Source organism: Drosophila navojoa, chromosome 5, assembly GCF_054131105.1.
Source record: "Drosophila navojoa isolate 15081-1374.11 chromosome 5, UAZ_NAV_1.0, whole genome shotgun sequence".
Classification (NCBI taxonomy): domain Eukaryota; kingdom Metazoa; phylum Arthropoda; class Insecta; order Diptera; family Drosophilidae; genus Drosophila; species Drosophila navojoa.
Window position 1 is genome coordinate 18,948,953 of NC_142893.1, and position 18,065 is coordinate 18,967,017.

The 18,065-nt window shown below is 39.1% G+C and overlaps 2 protein-coding genes across 2 annotated transcripts in view; both read right to left on the reverse strand.

The window, feature by feature from the left end:
* Positions 1–18,065, reverse strand: part of tei (irregular chiasm C-roughest protein teiresias) — a 197,188-nt gene that overhangs the window by 94,465 nt on the left and 84,658 nt on the right. The window lies entirely within an intron of this gene.
* On the reverse strand, positions 15,028–18,026 carry LOC149091144 (uncharacterized). Its single transcript, XM_089262066.1, has one exon. It carries the CDS (start codon positions 18,024–18,026, stop codon positions 15,150–15,152), a length of 2,877 nt encoding a protein of 958 aa, XP_089118192.1. The 3' UTR covers positions 15,028–15,149.

An 18,065-nucleotide genomic window follows, 5' to 3' on the forward strand; every position in this document is an offset into this window, starting at 1 on the left:
GTACATAAATTAATTAGTATAGGGATCAGCATTAAAGGCTGCCTAGCCAAACATATTAAATGTTTCTCTAGGGAGGAGTTTTCTCAGCTGCACTTATTTCAGCATATACAATGTGCATTTCTCTCCAATTATTATTAAATTATGGAGTGGCATATCAAAATGTGGCTTAAATCGTTTTTGCTCTCACTCAGTCTCGCATTCATAAAGTCTTATATGTATATCAAACTGTTGGATGATGCGTCAGCAACTATCGCAGAGTTTGTTTAAATTGCACGACTATCGAAAACTTCGTCGTCATTGTCATTGTCAGCTCGGTTTGGGCTTGCGGTTTATCTTTTTCGAGCGTTTTGTCAGACAGCGCATTTGTCTCATTTTTTTAAATTCAATATGATAATAAATTGCAATTTAACGAATAAAAAAAAAAGTAAGTACTTTTTTCGATTACTAAAAATATTTGTTCATTAATATTTTTATGCAGGTGCAACAACAATTTGTTAAAATATTAATTAATGTGATTTTTGATAGCAATGATTTATGCGAGCTTAAATTCAGTTTACTTGATTTTTAAATATAACATGCAAATGTCCGTGAGAGTTATTAAATTACTTTAATAATTATTTATTTTTATAGGTATACCATAAAATTCTTTTTTTTTTTTAATGCTCACTCAACAACCTTTAGCGGGGTATGCTCCAATCGAATATCTTCAACGAGCTGTTGAGTTTTTTAAATAGATTTTTATGCTCTGTCCTTGTCACATTTATTGCTATTGCATTGTTGGCATTTTGCAAATTAAACGGATTTCCGCTAAAGGCCATTTCCGCTGCCCACTTACCGCCCCCGAGTCCGCCCACTGCCTGAAAAGCTATTGAAAGCCGTTGCGCTCTTTGCCAATGGCCCCAAACACGAATTTATTTTTTATATGCCGCTCTCTCTGTCTCTATTTTATATATATGTACGTATTACTGCTGTAGTATTGGCAAATGTTTTCTATTGTTTTTTACGCTCGGCTCTATGCACTATTTTGATTTCAGCAGCAGTAGAAAAGCAGGAACCAGACACAGATATAGATGGAGGATACAGCAGCAGCAGCAGGGAGTGGGCAGCTCCCTCCGCCTTTTTTCGCAGTGCAGTTTATGACAGTTGGCTGCCCGTGGCGCTGCTTTGAATGTTGTTGTCACAAAAGAAACTTTAATAGAATTTTGCTGGCTATTTGCATTGGTGGCAGCAATTGTCAATTGCTTTCATTATTTGTTTATGGTTTTCCCTTCTTTTTTTTCGACATCGTTTATACCAAAAAATTGATTACTCTATTATGTATTTCAGGGCGTAAACTGCGCTTGAAATTTCTATTCTTTCCATTTGTAGCGTGGGTCACGTTTCCATTTATTGCGGCCTGTTAATTAAATGCACTAGGCTCCAATGAACTGGAAGTGCATGCTAATTATTCAATTAACAATTGCGCAAATACAAAGCATTATAAAAAAAAAAATACAAATAATAATAGTGCTTAATAAGGAAATATAAATCTTGCTGCAAACAAATTCCCAAACTACCAAACACAAAAAGATAATTTAATTATAATAGGAAAATCAATATATGCATATACAAAATGAATTTTTTTTATGTATCTTAAATAAGGTAAGCATAAAGTCTCACATGCAATATATTTTGCCTTATATAAAATACATTTTACATCAGTTTCTGAAACTTTGGAACGCTTTAAATTGTATTTGGACATAAATCATCCACCCGCACTTGATATGCCGTCCACGTTCGCACAGTGACCTTGTGACTGCCCTTCAGTTTGGGGCGCAAAGTTATACAACACCTGCGGACTAAGCCGCATCAGTCCCCGGCTCATTAACATATTGAATTTAAATGTCATGTCGACAGACGGAGTTCGACGTACGCCCCCGGGAGCCCAACGGAGAGGAAGCCACAAGGCAGACATCGAAACATCCCTCAAACGAGCCGCAAAGAATGCTAAACTACTTTTGTTTGGCATTTGCATGCCCGGACGCCAGGCCCAAGAGAAATTGCTGCGCAAAAATGTTGATAAAGCGACTCATCTACATATTTTCGGTTTGCTGAATTGATGGCATGATTAAAAGGCCTCCCTCTCTCTGTCGATGTCTGAAATATTTTTGATATATTTTCGTATTTGCAAAACAAATTTGAAAAAAATTCAAAAAAAATCATGAATGATGACTAGTTAGATTTCGATTTCGAAATTGATTTTTAACGAGTCACTAAGCAATAATAAAATAAATATATCTTAAATCCTCTTAAATATTTTAGCTCATAATTTAAACAGCCAAAGGCTTTGACTTGGCTGCACTAAGTTATCCGAGCTGCTTGAGGCCAATCCCAGCACCAAAAACGCTGTCATCTACACTGCACAGACTGACACCGCACTCCACCCTTCCCCCGTCTGCGTAGCCCACGCGCGTCTAACTACTTGGTGGCAAGCAACATTTCAGATATTAAGCAAAAAAGGCTGCAGGCCACGTGCGCTTTGTGCTGGCGCAAAAATGTGGGCAAACTCCCGCAGGACATGCTTACACACACACACACACACACATACAAAGTACAGGCAGCACAGACAACGAAGCAGCGCAAAATGGCGCCGACAGCAGCGTTGCCAGACCCCACCAAATTGTATAAGCAGCCAAGCAGCGCGCGACTCGCAATTGTTTTAAATTTGCCCTGGCGACAAGGGAGACGCTGTTACTCCATTCGCCATGCCCCCTCCTCCCTCCAACCCGACCGCAACCAAATTAGCTAACAAGGACAAGGCCAACGCAACGGGCTCTTTAAGAAGTCTTTAATTTTAGCACGCCTTAAGTTCATTAGCGGCAGCCGCAAAGCATAATTGTAAATTCGCCATTTGCCATTTTATTTATGAGTCTTCAAGGACAACGCCAAATACTGTTTCAATAATTTATCGATGAGCTTGGCTACAGGTTTACTGGTCTACTCAATGCCACACCCACTCAGAGCCCAGGGCTCTGGCATAAATCAAAGGCAGTTCCTCCATAAATTCCCAGCGACAAGTGTCCAGTTAAATAGCGTGCCAAATTCAAGTATCTACCAAGTAACTATTATAAATATATATTTTTTCCTTTTCTTTTATTTTATTTTATTTTTTTTTTTTTTTTCAAAAATGTTTCCGAACCAACACACATAAAGAAAAGTGGCACACATTCGTTCAGCACTACGCGGATGAGGAAAGCATCCGAAAGTTGGCTACACAATTTGTCACTGGGTCATTTCGCACGTTAGAAAGGAGTGCGAAAGAAACAGATAGAAAGAAGAAAAGAAACAGCGAATGGGAGACAGGCAGTCAGCCGGACATTTACAGCCGGCTAAAACTAAATTAAGGACTCAAAGGATAACAAATGAATGACTAGGAGATACCATTGAAAATATCAGTATTTAAATAAATGAAAAATAAGTAATAATAATAAAATCATAGTACTTAGGCTAACATTAATGCCATCAATAAAAATATAATAAATAAAAAATATATTTAAAAAAATATACTAAAGGGAAAAAAAAGGAAAAGAAGAATATATGATAGAATTAACTATAATTTATAAAGGAATAATATTAAAAAAAAAAAAAAAAAAACAATTAATAATAAAAATATAATAATTTATCCTCTTATTTTATAATTACAAGGCTTTCATATTTAAGGTCGAAGATTATTTATGTAATCATAAATAAATATAAATAAATAATTAAAATTAAGAAATAATTAATCCAAATACAGCCCAATAAAGAGAAACATATCTTTGCAGCATTTAGTTCAATTAATGAAATGCCCGCTAATGCTTAATTTAATATACCTGCTATCGCCTTAACTACAGGATATGTGTGGACATTCGTGGAGTAAAACATATATATATTTATATATAATAAATCATGTGCACAGCAAGCCAAAGAACATTCGGCCAACCACTCGACCAACCACACTGTATACCAGCTGAGCCACCCCGGTGGGTCAGTGCTCATTTGGCTGACTGCCTGTCGACGCGGCGGCGGCGCCAAAGAACTTCGCTCTGTTTTGTTGGCCATCTTTGACACAGTTTCAATTGGCAGAGTTGTGTGAGCCAAATGTTTTTCCGCTCGCTAGTTGCTGGCTGCATACTTATGGCTGGCACTGTTTGAATAATTGTCCGAAAATAGCATAAATCAAGTTGCCCTAAAGGTACGCACTGCAGCGCTATCTAATTACTTATTGTTGTACGCACAGGATGGCGTCGAATAATCAACGAAATTACGAACGCAAGTGATTAATGAAAGGATGCCTCAGTTTGAGATCGGCCTGCAGGCGCTGAAAGCGTACTCGATGCAGTGTTAATGATTTAATATTAATTTAAAATTTATACCAGCAGCAGTACCTGGTACAAGGAACTCGGTTTCCATCCAACTGCCGACAGCAGCTGGCGCAATTGACCACACACACACACACACACACACACACACACACACACACACAAGCACGAACTTAATTATGAGCACAATTAAATTGCTATTAAGTGAGAGTAGCTAGCAGCCACCCACCTCTGCCCCTACCTAAGGCACTTCCGCATTGCTCGTCAGCATAATTATGTTATTTCGGCTTTTGTATGCAGCCAAAGAGCTCAATCTCTGGAGCACTTCGTCTCGGAGTCGTACTGCGCTCTGTTTGCATTTTGTGTGGGCGGAAATTGAATTTTATGCAATTTCGTTGCATGTCATTAGACGCAATTAAGTAATATAAGTAATCAGGGCTCAAAGTGTTGAACAGTAACTACATTTTATCACATTACAGCTGCACTTGAAATCCAACTGGTTGGCCCTTGTTAACTGATGTTAATTTACCTTATTTCATTAACATTTTCGTTGTGCATGTGTTATTAAATGATATAGGATATGATAGATAACAGTAGACATTTGACTTCTGATTATTCTCGGCTAGATTTGATTTACTTTGATAACTTTTCACTTGTATTTATAATTAATCATGGTAGAATCTGGTACTAAAGATGCTAATGTATATCTAAAAGACGCTATAGCCGTATAAGTTTCTTCATTTAAGTTTTTCTGGAAACCAGAACTTTCATCGGACATTATAAGCAGAGTCGCTATAGCCGGATTGTACTGCAATAATAATGAGACAAAATAGGGATTTCACCTGTTTCGGCGGCTATCGACGAAGCATTTTCATAAAAGAAAGAAACTGCAAATAAATTTTAATATTCAACCATACAATTATACAGAGATCGTAAACATGCCTCCTACACAGGTAGAGGGATAAAAATAAATAAGGGACACTAGTACAGACTCTATAAATAGGCAGATGAACGCTGACCCCTACAACCTCATCGAAAAAACAAGAATAATCAATAGCTCTGTTGCAGTGAAGGCGTCGACGATAAAGAGACCGGCTTCTAAATTCCTCGTCTTTATTTTTAGGATGATTGCTGTGAATACCAAGAGAGGCAAGTAACAAATGACCAGAGTAGGAGTTAGGGTAGTAACATAATACTGTTAATAACAAGCAACTCCTGTTAATGGGATCTGGCATTATCAACCCCAATACTCAGCTTCACAAACTCAGCAATAGATAGGAATGAATTTATGCCTGGCTTTAGGTATGAAAACTTAGGCTCAGGCATTATCACAATAAACTGTACTCACTATTATTATAATTGTTACAATTATTCAAGTTTGATTATTCATTCATTCTCTCTCTAACTTGCCCCAGCTTACAATCCAATTCATTTTGTAACTATTAATACCACCCAATTATTAATACTATCCCAATGGAAAACAATTTTGATATAGATTAGTTTCACTTCAATTAAAATTAAATTTCTATTTATAATTCGTCATATTCAAGCTTAATATTACTAATAAATCAAGCTTCACTTTCTTCTTCCAGTTAATCAAAATTATATTGCTTTGAATTATATTCAATCAATATTCATATTATTTTAGACAGACCTCAAAAACCACAATATATACACAAAACTCAACTTCCTATTTCTCTCGCTTAGATTATATTTATATTCTCAACCTGATTAAGTGCGTATTGTTCAGGCAGTAGACTTTCATATTTTGATTCTCATTAATTATTTCCAAGTCAGTGCACAGCATTTTGTGCTTATCGACAAAGTATGGCAAATAAATTTCACATTTCCTGAGACATTTGTCACATTGAAAGGGCGGACTCTGCACTGCCTCGACGAACCCTTTTCACACACAGTTTTTTATTCTGGCGGGGGGGAGGGGGAGCTTATAGAAAATTGCTTCACAAATTGCTGCAGCTTCCGGCGCACATTTTTCAACTTATTAATTTTCCATTAAGTCTTACAAGCAATTAAGTTTAAGGACCAGCTAAATTAGAGACACGGAAAACCAAAGCCATAACGAAGCCCCAAAACAATGACAACACAAACAGTTCGAATACAAAATTATCAACACGTTCCGCTTATTAACTGGCCAGTTTGAGCAATTCCATAAATAAATAAAATGTCGGAGACAAATCCTTTCTGGTTGCACACTAAGCAAATCTGTCACAATTGTTTGACTTGTGTGCGAGCGAGACGGACTGAGATGGAGAACGACAATGAGCGGGCGATAGACACAGAGAGAAAGAGTGAAGGGCAACGCTGCATGAAATAAGCAAAATATTGCTGAAAATTTCCGGAGCATCAGAGGCATTTTCAGTGTGCAAATATTTTTGGGGAATTGTGAATTGTGAGATGCGTAAATTTTACGCTTGCCTGAATTTTGCCAACAGCAGCCTACTGAAGTCACAAAGCAAATGGGTTCAACAAGAAAATACGCGCAATAATCATTATGCATTATGATTATCGTGCTGCCGATGATCATGACCACCATCATCATCATCGTGATGAGAGTGACTTTGATTTTCGTTAGAATTTCTTCATTTGATGGCTTTGATTTAGATTTATGCATGCTGATATGCTTTAAAACGGATGCCCTAGCACACATACACACACACACACACACACACACACACACACACACACACACCGGCACAAGCAGGGCTTGTGCCATATCCTTGGCTGTCTTTGGGGTCCTGGGCCAACATTTGCTAGCGCATAATGCTTTCAAAGCTGCTGTCAGCCAGCTGCGCCACTTGAAGCAATTTATGAAGCATTTTACTTACTTAGCTGCTGATTTACTCCACCCAATGCCAAACGAGTTGTGTGCATGTGTATTTTACGTGTGTGTATGTGTGTGTGTCTGTATATATATAGAACAGCTGGCGTGGACCTTCGCCTAGCACATGTGTCTGCGATTTTTCTATGAATATGAAATAAGTTTTTGCCTCGCATGTGCGTAAATAAACAAACAGCAGAAAGCAGCGCAAAGCGTAGTCCGCCATGTCTTGTGGGCGTGGCACTAGGATATTCTCTTCTTGTCGAGTCGTGTCCTGACTAGCGATCGAGTGCGTTTGTGCAAACAATATGTAGCGTACTTCCAGCCAGCTGCCTCCTTTCAATATTTGCCAAAGGCGTCGGCGAACTCTAAATAAACCAGCCAAAGGACTTGGATTCGCAACTACCAAGGAATACCCTAGGTCTCACTTCATATTATATTTTATATTTTTTATAATTTTTAAACATAATTTGAAGCGCAATTAACTAATATTTGCTTGAGCTGAAATAATCCAAGATTTTTGTAATTTGTTGTTCTGTTTCTTTAAGTTAGCCCATCATACTCTATACACACTTCTTTTCTACAGGGTATAAGAAATTCCCAAGTAGCTACAAATTAAATACACGTTGCCTACTTTACGACTGCCGGTAAAGAAATTTAACGCAGATTTTATGCAGGTCACAAATAAAATGAAAAGAAAAGAATGGAACGCAACGGAAAAGAAAAGGAATATAAAAGCCCCCACAAGAGTAACCCTTTCAGCTTGAGCATTACTTAAACTATGCCATAAGGTATGTGAGCCGTGTCCAGGGAAAGGTGGAATTGGCATTTTTTCGCGCGTAAACTTAAACGGAATAAGCCATAAGCCGAACGAGGCAGACGCCAGTGACCCAAGGTCAGTTCTCTCGAGGCTTTGGGTAAGCTGCAATTAAATTTTTATCGTTCGCACCAATCGATGGAGCAGCCAACAATGACGCGACATTTTCACAAAGATGCTCTCAAATTACTGAAAGCAGACTGAGAGACGGATATATGGATGCCCATAATTGCACAAAGCGAATGAAAGTAGCGAAGACATCGCTTCGTTAGGGCGCCGTCTGCTGGATTATATTCTTCATCCACGTTTTTTTCTCCCTTTTCTGCAAATGATTTGCTCGTTTTTGTGCGGCATTTGAGAGTTTGTCAGTTTGCCATTTTGCCTGTTCTGTTGGTTGTTTACATAAAAATATTGGCAGCGCGGCAGGGTGCGAAAGCAAAACATAATGAGGCAGACAACAGCCCATACTCCACTTCCCACATCCTCGCGAGCTGGCGTCCAGACGCGAATGACGGGGCAGACTAAACGGAGACTGAAAAAAAACACCAACTAGTCTGCGCTTTTCCAAATGCAAGTGGAAATACAAAATAAGAAAATGAAAAAAAGCAAGAAAATAAAGAAAAACACCAGACAAAGTGGTAAATAGACGTAAACGCGTGACTTTCACTTTGATGTCGCGTCTGCCGACGTCGCGTTGTCGATTTGACCGTGGAGCCAAAGCCAGCAGCCAGGCCAAGAGGTAGTTTACACTGAAATGGAATACGGGCAACTCCGGCTGGCTGCCTGACGCCTCCTGCTGCCTGCTTTCCAGCTGATGTTTGCATAGACAGCACGTGCAGTCGGCTGCAAAGTTCTGCTTGCCATTTTCTGCTCACTCTGATGCCAGCTGTGGGTGCAAAATATAGCCGAGACTAGACAACAGCTGCACCACCGCACTCAAGCGACATTGTTTTAGCCAAGCATTGAAAATCAAGGAACAACAGGAACTGAAATGCCTCAAATATGTACGCAATGGGAAAATAACTTAATGACTCTCAAAATAACAATGCAATGAATGAGCTTATTGATCGATGAAATAATAACAATGTTAATGGAATTTTATTTGCCATTATACTGAAGCCAATTTACGTAATAAATTCAGGATCAATTGAGCTGCAGTCAGGCAGAAAACAAGTACAGAAATAGCACTCAGGTGAGTAGGCATCTCTGCAGCACGATGATTCTGTTTTTTCTTAACTGCAATTATTGTTATTATAAATATTTATATAATTTCACTGTTTTTATAAAAGGGGAGAATGTATGCAAGGGTCAGAATACTTAAACATTCTTACGAATGATATCATATAAAAGCCAAGAATGCTTTACACTCTGTATAAGAATATTCATATAAATTTAAATAATTTATTTTATATAAATCTTTTTTTGTACAGATTTTAAAATTTTGAAGAATAATTAAAATAATAAGAATTAAAATTAAAAGAAAACTTAATAAAAAGAAACATATGTAATAATATTATTAATTAAAATATATAAAGAAATATATAAATAAAAAAATATATTTAATTGTTAATAATATTATTATATGTAAACATAATTATAAATAATATAAATTCAGTATTAAATATATACAGTATTTAAAAAATATATCAAGTGGTCTATCTAATAACAAAACTTTTCCCTTTTCACTTTTGTGAAGCATCAATGTTTTGACGGCAGCACAAAGTCTCTCATAGATATCGCTTTCAAGTAAACAACTATTATTGCCGTGTTTTTCGTAGCCACAAACACGCAATTTAGGAGTTTCGTAAAGGCTTTTGCAACTGACCGTAGCAAACACAAATTTCACCGCTGCCTGCAGCCAGCTTGTCACAAAAGTTAACACATAGCCACTGAGACAGGTGGAAGCAGGTTACACTAAAAAAAAAAAAAAAAAACTAGCATAAAAGCTGAAAATTAGAAAAACATGAAAGCCACGAAGAAGAACAAGTGGAACTAGTGTACATACAGCAGTCAAGTTGCATGCGACACACCTTGAGGCGGCTGGCGAACTGGAGCTGGCAAATGTTTGCTCGAGCGGCGTTAAAGGCGGCGGCTTATCAGCAGGTGCCACAATGCCACTCACTCACAGAAGCAGCAAGATATATACATGTACCATATAGAAAGAGCAAAACTGAGTCGGACTGTCGGAATGAGCGCCTTGGGCTAGTTGCATGCTAAAGTGCTGCTGTTTTTAGTTATCAAAACTTCAAGCTGCAAATGACAAACAAGACGGCAGAGGTGGAAGAGCTGGCAGAGCTGTTAGAGCTGTTAGAACTGTTAGAGCTGTTAGATAATGAAGCGTAAACTTTTGCCACAAATAAAGAAAAACGCGCCAAGAAAAATTAGCTGAGCGCCTTTTTGCCTCTGCCGCTGAGCAATTGTGTCAGCGCGGAGATGCCACAACTTGAGGCAAATGGAAAAATGCCGTTGCATACTTTGCGGCTGTCTGCGATAAAAGTTTGCCCAACGCGAACGCGAAGCGCCAAATTGTGTGTAAATACTTAAAAAGTCGTTAGTGCTAGCAAGAAATGGACGCCCATAAGCGAAAGGTCCAAGGTCCAAGACTACAAAAAATCCAAAGGCCAGAGAAGGTATGCCAGCTACAGCTGATTAAAGTTATGTAATGGAGATGACAGTGGGTCTGAATAGATGTCAGCGATGGTTTAGAAATGTAAATAAATATATTAATAATTAAGGAATGAATAAGCATATCAATAATTAATTATAAAATATACTATATATATAGCGATAAGCTCTGCTTAAATATCAGAATTCTCTTTAGATATAAATATATTAATGATTAAAAATAATAATAACAATATATTAATTTCTTAAATAATATATATAGTAAGAAGCTCTGCTTATAATCTCATTTGTCAGTGTGTCTGAATATTTTGTTATTTTTATAATAATAATAATTAAATTAAATAAATAAATGTATAATAAATATACATAAAAAGTCTGCTTATGATCCCATTTGTCAGAGGGCTTTGCCTAGATGCGAGCGATGGTTTCCTATGCGGGTTTTTAAATAGAACTATATTAATAATTAAATAATAATAACATATATATCGGTAATAAAAATATGCAAAATGTAAGACATATACGTATAAAGTCTGCTGCTTTGATCTAATTTGAAAATAAAATTTAAAATATACATAAAAATTCAGCTTATGATCTTATTTATCCATTAAACAAGACAGAGACAACAGATATACTTAATTCCGCTGTCATTTTGCCATCTTTAACCAAGAGTGATGACATCTTGTTCGTGACACGACAAGCACTAAGCACGAAGCATGCTCAGCTCTAGTTGGCTGCTATGCAAGTTGCAAGTGCTGCAAATATTTTTTAATGAGCAGCGTCTGCTCAGGCCGTCGCCTTCATCATTAAAAATATGCAGGCATCGACTGTGATGATTGATTGAGCTGGCTGTTACGACTGGCTGCCACATGCACATATATACACACACACACACACACATATACACATTTACACATATATACTATATAGACTTAAGAGCGCTTGAAAGCGTGCTGCCATAAATTTACCTAATCAAACTATTTAGGCGCAGTGTCTGTCACGCTGCGGAAGTCAAGCTGGCGTCGTGCCCATTAGAGAGATGACGAGCAGTGGGCAGAGCGTGGGCGTGACGCACATGTGTTGCATGCTTTTGGCTGCTCGCTGCCCAGACGACACACATAATCCTAATTAATTGCCAGCATCAGGCTGAACGGCAGCACAAAGCTGCACTCACTTGTGCCTTAATTCGAATGCATCCACGGCGCATTCACATTCACATTCGCATTGCTGGCATCCATTCTCGTGCGGCTCATATCCCATATCCCATATCCCATTTGGCCTGCTCGACAGGTGCACGTGAGCACTTCGTGTGCACCATTTAGTCGCCGAGTGGAATGACGAGCTGACGAGGCAGAAGCACAAGTCTGCTGCGACTGCTGCTGGCTCGGCTGCTGGCATCCACTGCTCATTGCGTTGCATGCCACTGCGCCATTATTTCCTTTTAATTTGCTTTGGCTGCAAAAGTCGTGGCGTGTTCAATGCTGTCCCCCTCAACGACAAGCAGCGAGAAGCGAGAAGCGAGCAGCGACGCATTTCATGCACTTGGCTGAGCTTTGAAGTTGCTTAACACGTTTGATGTTTGCTGCAGCAGCAGCAGCAGCAGCCACCAGCAGCCGATGGGCTATTGCTCATTTGTATTATGTTTGTGCACGAGTGTGTGTGTGTGTGTGGAGCTATAAAGTTTAATGCATACAGTGAGTGTGACAGCTGGCAAAGGGATCGATTGGGGCATGGGCGACTAATGCAGTGAGGAAGTCGCTGGCAGACATTGTAAGGGCCTAAGAGCTGACATTGCAAATTGGACGGCAGATTCGGGAAGGAAGCGCTTGCTAAGCCATACGAAATACACATAAATACCAAGCAACTTTAGTGTGTTTAAATTCAGAGTGAACTTAAGAAAACTCAATTTAAATATTGCAGATCTTGGCCAAAGAGAAATGAGATGGTAAACCCTAAAGACCAAAGCAACACACAAGAGAAAAATTGCAAAAGTTTCTCCACTCAAAGGCGAGCGCAGAGCTAAAGCGAGTGAATGGGATGGCAATAGTGTTCCGTCTCTTAAATATGCCGCAATAATCGAAGTTCAAGTCGAACATCAATGGCCCACCAAAGACTGCCAAAGCCAAAGCAGCTGGGCAAAGCAGACAGAGCGTCGCCTCGGGCCCAGTCGGAGCAGCTTCCCAAAAAGTATTCAACACAATTTTAATTAGTTTTGAAAAGTATTTTAATTTTTGCAATTTGTGTGTGCCACACGGCGGCAGCCGGAGCCGCAGAAATCTTTTGCCTATTGGCAAAGCAATTGTGGCAGTTGCCAGCAAGAGCCCCTCCCCCTCACCAGCGTCCTCCTTTGGGCCGTAGGAACAAGCCGTAATCACGTTTAATGCGGCACTTTAATGATTATTAACATTATTAGTTGTAATGAGCGTCGTCAGCCCGTTTTAAAGTTTGCCAAGTGAAATTTGCCAGCTATTCAAAGAATGGATGCGTACAACAAACGCAAAACTCTACAAAACAAAAGAGACGAAAAAAAAAAACAAAAAACAAAAAAACGAAAAGCAAAAACAAAACAACAAAAAATCCAGCGAAAGTTGAAAAAGTTGGTAGAAATTTTTGCAATTATTTTTCTGTTTTAATGTAATAGTGGCGTTTCCAGTTTTTTCCCCTTTTTTCGGGTTCTATTTTATTTCTTTCCTTTGTGTGTGTGTTTTAGCTTTTAAGCAAAAAGTTTGTTTAAACTATGCGGCCGGGCCCGGTTTGAACGGCTCACAATTTGTCCGTCAGTCCGTCCAGCTGTCCAGTTGTCTGTCCTTCGGCCGTGGCCAGTTGTTTAGCGGTTGCGTTGAAGCATTCTCAAAAGTATGCTTTGATTTTGCGCCCGACGCTCGACGCTTTGCTCATTGCGTGGAATTCGGTGTTCGAATTGTGTTGGTGCGTCGCTGTTGCCGGATATGTTTTGCTATTCTATAGACTTTGATTTTTATTTTCGGCTATTTGCTCTTTTTTTTCTGCTGAAAAGTTTTCAAATTAAAGCCACTAGTTTTGGGCAAAAGTTTACCTCTGTTGGCTTCTAGAGTTTCAAGGCACAAATCTATTCAGCCTGCTGCTTGAGCCTGAACTTACGAGTGTTTTAAAGCATTGAGACTTACCTAAAATGAGAACGGAAATTAAGAAAAAGTTAGTGAATTTTGTATTACATTACTTATATTTATAACAATAAAATTATTGTTAAGAAATGTTTATATTTATTTAACTTAAGATTTATTTAGATTATTCCCGATTTTCCAAGTCAACTAAAAACCTAGCGTCTTCCCAATCAATACAGCTAATCAATATTTGTCAATGTTTTGCCAGCTCGAAAGAGCTCGGATTCCTTTACTAACTATCAGAGGAGCTGTCGCGCTCACACTCGAGTTATCCTGCGCCAGGACTTAATTACACACAACTCATTTGCCGCACACAAAACGAATCCTCCAGACGCACAACCCAAGGCTGCCACGTGGGAACTGACAGCCTGACAGAGAATACTCGCTGTCGTCGTCGCAATTCGAAATAGAAAACCCAAAAAAGGACACAGGCAGCGAGGACAACACATGAGTCAGAGTCAGTAGCTATGACATAGCCCGAGGTCGCACAGAGACCACAGAACCTGGTGGCAGTCACAATCAGTGAAGCATGCAACTAACACAGACTTTTGTTTATATGTCATACAAATTACTCATACGTTAATAATTTAAACGGATGGCTGTTGATGATGGCCAGTCAAGGCGTCTGCAAATTTGCTTTGCCAATATGCCACACAGCCCCACCCACCCCCACTCGCAGCCGCCCGTCAACTGTGAAATCAATACGAAATGAAAACCAAATACGCATTGCCAATCTCTATTTCTGTCTCTCTCTGTCTGTCTGTCCCTCTGTCTGATGGCCTGTCTAAACATGAAGGCAGCACCTCAAGCTTGTTTACTTTATGCCCGATAACTTTCATTATCATGCCCCGAAATTCATAACCCAAAGCAAAGATAGCAATAGAGCTATGTATGCGTATTTGCGCAATGCAATGTTGATGCCTGTTTGTCTTTGTATTTGCTTCGGCTACATGCATATATATTCCACGTTACAAATTTCATTAATTCATCAATGAATCAAGCAAGGCTGGAGTCATTATTTTCTATTGCCTATTGACTTAGCATTCAAATTATAAGCATATACGTGTCTCTACAGCATTGAGCAGTTATTTGTGGAACGACTTTCGTTTAACTAACAAGAGGTTTGAAAAGGTCCTTAATTATTTAGCATAATACTTGTTAAAGGCAAAGGGATTCATATTGTAAATGAAATGGGAATGCCTTAAGGCAATTTACTTCTTGTTTCTATAACCAATTTTTATACACAACAGAAATATCACAAATAAATTCAGTCATAAATCTTGACACATTCAAGAATAATCAATTTTAATAGCTTGCACATATGATTATCTATTGATATATACACACACATTTAAACTGTTTACTTTACTTAGTTACTTCACTCCAGTTTAAGTTTCAGAATCAGTATCAGAATCGTCATATTCGAGCTCTTCTTCCATTCTAAGATCGAGCCACTTTAATTGCAGACATGTAGCGCGGTCGCTTATAAAGTAGCTCCCCTCAGAATGGGGCAAGGGCAGTAATATTTTCGATCCTGGTCTTGTCTGCAGTGGTAACTCTCCAAATGCGTTTACCCATTGATTTATCAGTGATTTCTCTGAGTGTTCTCTATCCTCATCGGGCTCTGGCTTGCCTCCATCTGGGTCTGTCGAAAGCTGTAGTTGTTGGCAGCTGGGATTGAACCGATTTCGAAATTCGAACAAATAGTTTATTTTTTCCAAACATGTGGCATGCGGTATACCAAGAGCATCAAGTATTCCAACTGATTTAGTAAACCCTCTTTGATTTTGCGAGCCTAACCATGGGCGTTCACTCTCCAGACGTCTCAAGGCGTAACGCTGGTCCAGCTTATTTCCTTGGAAAATAGTTGATATTAGAGCAGCGTTGAGCATATAATAGGGAGCTAATATATCTTTATTTAGCCGATCACCAACCGTTTTATCTGTGTTCGTGGCCTCGAGTTTCTCCTCTTTCTTCGTATCCTCCTTAAGCTGCTTATTAAGTTCAGCTACTCCGTTTTGTGTTTCTGCCTGGTTTGTTTCAGTCACTTCCGTTTTCATTTCAATATTTCTGTCTAGTGCATTCTGTAAGTCGGCCACATCACATCCCTTCTCTGTTTTAATAAGTCTCTTCTCTTTCTGAGTTTTTCTACACTGACTGACTTCCCTCTCATCTAGCGACTTTTCTAGATTTATTTGACTCTCTTCGGTTGCCTGTAGCTGTTTCTCTAGCCTTTTATGCTTTGATTTTGCTGTCTCGTCTACTCTTTCCAGGTCGTCCTCACACTTGTTTTTCGTTACGGGCTTCATGATTTTGCTTGGCAGCACATTTTCAGTATTATTTTGCTTGGTGACTATGAACTGATTTTTTCGACTTCCGATAACATCCAAGCATCTCTTATGTAGCATCGATCCCACCTCCTGTAATACATTGTTATTCCTCATGAACATCTGCTGTAGGTATTCCGCACAATTATCCTCCAGCTTTATGCCATATTTTCTTTTTAGTAGTCTACATTTATTGATAATATTATCAATCTGACTCATTTCAGATTTGATGTAGTCGACATAGAGCCTAATACTATGTTGCTCATCAAATCTCAAATCGTCAAATTCTTTACTCAGCTTTTGTTGTGAAGTCTGAGAATTATTATCACTCAATGCATGCGATTCCATCCTCGCACAATCTTGCATTCTCTTAATGCTGTTGGATTTGTGGCAGCGGAGATCCGCTAATTGAGTTTTTGTCAATACGGCATTACTATTCTTCTTCAGATCCATATAAGTTATCGCAGAGCCGGAATTGCAGTTGGAATTGTCATCACTATTATCATTGGCGCATTTATTTATCAGTTTCAATTGCATCGACCTTCGGTCAGACATTTTCGGTGACGTGTTGTCTTCTATTTCGTTTTCCGATTTCCAATATTGATCGGCTATATTCAACTTTTTTCTAAGAGGTTGCATGGGCCACAGCTGGCTTGATTTCTGTTTCACTCTGAAATATAGCGAATCAGCGTTTGATTCAGTCCGCTCATTTGTCATCTCCTGTCTCTTTAAATTAAAAGAGGATTGATCTTCGCGAAAGCATTGCATTATATGATCTTTGTTCCAACTTTTGGGATGCGTAGGACAACGATCTGGCGTTGAGCACCTATCGAGTTGGGCTATGTCGTATTCACGCACAGCATCAAATAATTCCTTATTATATTCTTGTGCGCGATCTCTTAGCAGTCCTATAGGTTTTGAGCTTAACGTAAAACTTGGATCACTTCGTAATTTCCGTAGAGCGTCCTCTAGTAAAGGTAATGATTGGTACATGACAGATGATTTGGGTATGGGACCACTTAAGTGTTTTCTTCGTTTAGGAGGACAGAAATCGGAGGAGGGCGTTCGATTCTGAAGTTCATTATTGGGTTGGGGGGACCGAACCGAAATATTGTTCAACTCCAATTGATATTGAGCTGGCACAGCATTTGATTTTGTTGTATAATCTCTTGGCACTCTGGCATGACATTTTGTGCAACGTAATGTCCCCGAGAGCATATACGTACGCTGGGGACAAGATGTTGCCTCAGAATGACTGCAGTGCGGAACTTGTTCGTCTCTCAAATGAGTAGAGTGCAAGCTGGAGCCGCGTTGAGGCAACCCATTGCCGCTTTTTGTGGTATTTCGTATTACCTTGGATGAAAAATAACCTTTACGTTGCTCTGATTGACCTGAGAGCGCTCTATGTAAAGGCTGACAGTTGTTTTTTGTTCGACTCGTTAGCTCGTTGGACACCAGCCCTGAAAATGAGCCGATTTTGTGTGAAGATATGTCCTCGCAATCATAGTACTGTTCTGCACATGCCGATTGACAGTTATGCGGCAGACATCTATTGGGTTCAATTTTAGTTTTCAAATTTCTTTTATTGACGTTCCCTTTAGCATTCTTGCTCAAGTTGGATTCACTACTTTTCTCAATGGACTGCGCGTACATATTGGACTCTCCTTTTACTGGTGGCTTCCTACTGGAGTTTCCATTGCGTAAATGGCAATCGGATTGATTGTCGATCGATTGTGGAATGCATTTGTATTGCACTTTATGCTGCCGCTGTTTGGTTTCCTTCTTAATAAGGCTCTTCTTTGGAACAAGCGATTGTGAGGGCCCTGTGCATGAGGAGCTCTTGCCTCTAATGTTCGAGTTAACCTCTACTGGCAGCTGGCACCGCTTGCAGCCGTTTATAATTGGTTCAAGCTGTGTATAGCTGCAAATGCGCCACATTTTGGCAACGCCCAGAAAGCAAATCAATTTTGTGCCAAA

What these genes read in the sequence shown, in the direction of transcription:
- LOC149091144 (XM_089262066.1), bottom strand. Translation starts at nt 18,026, where the DNA reads ATGTGGCGCATTTGCAGCTATACACAGCTTGAACCAATTATAAACGGC.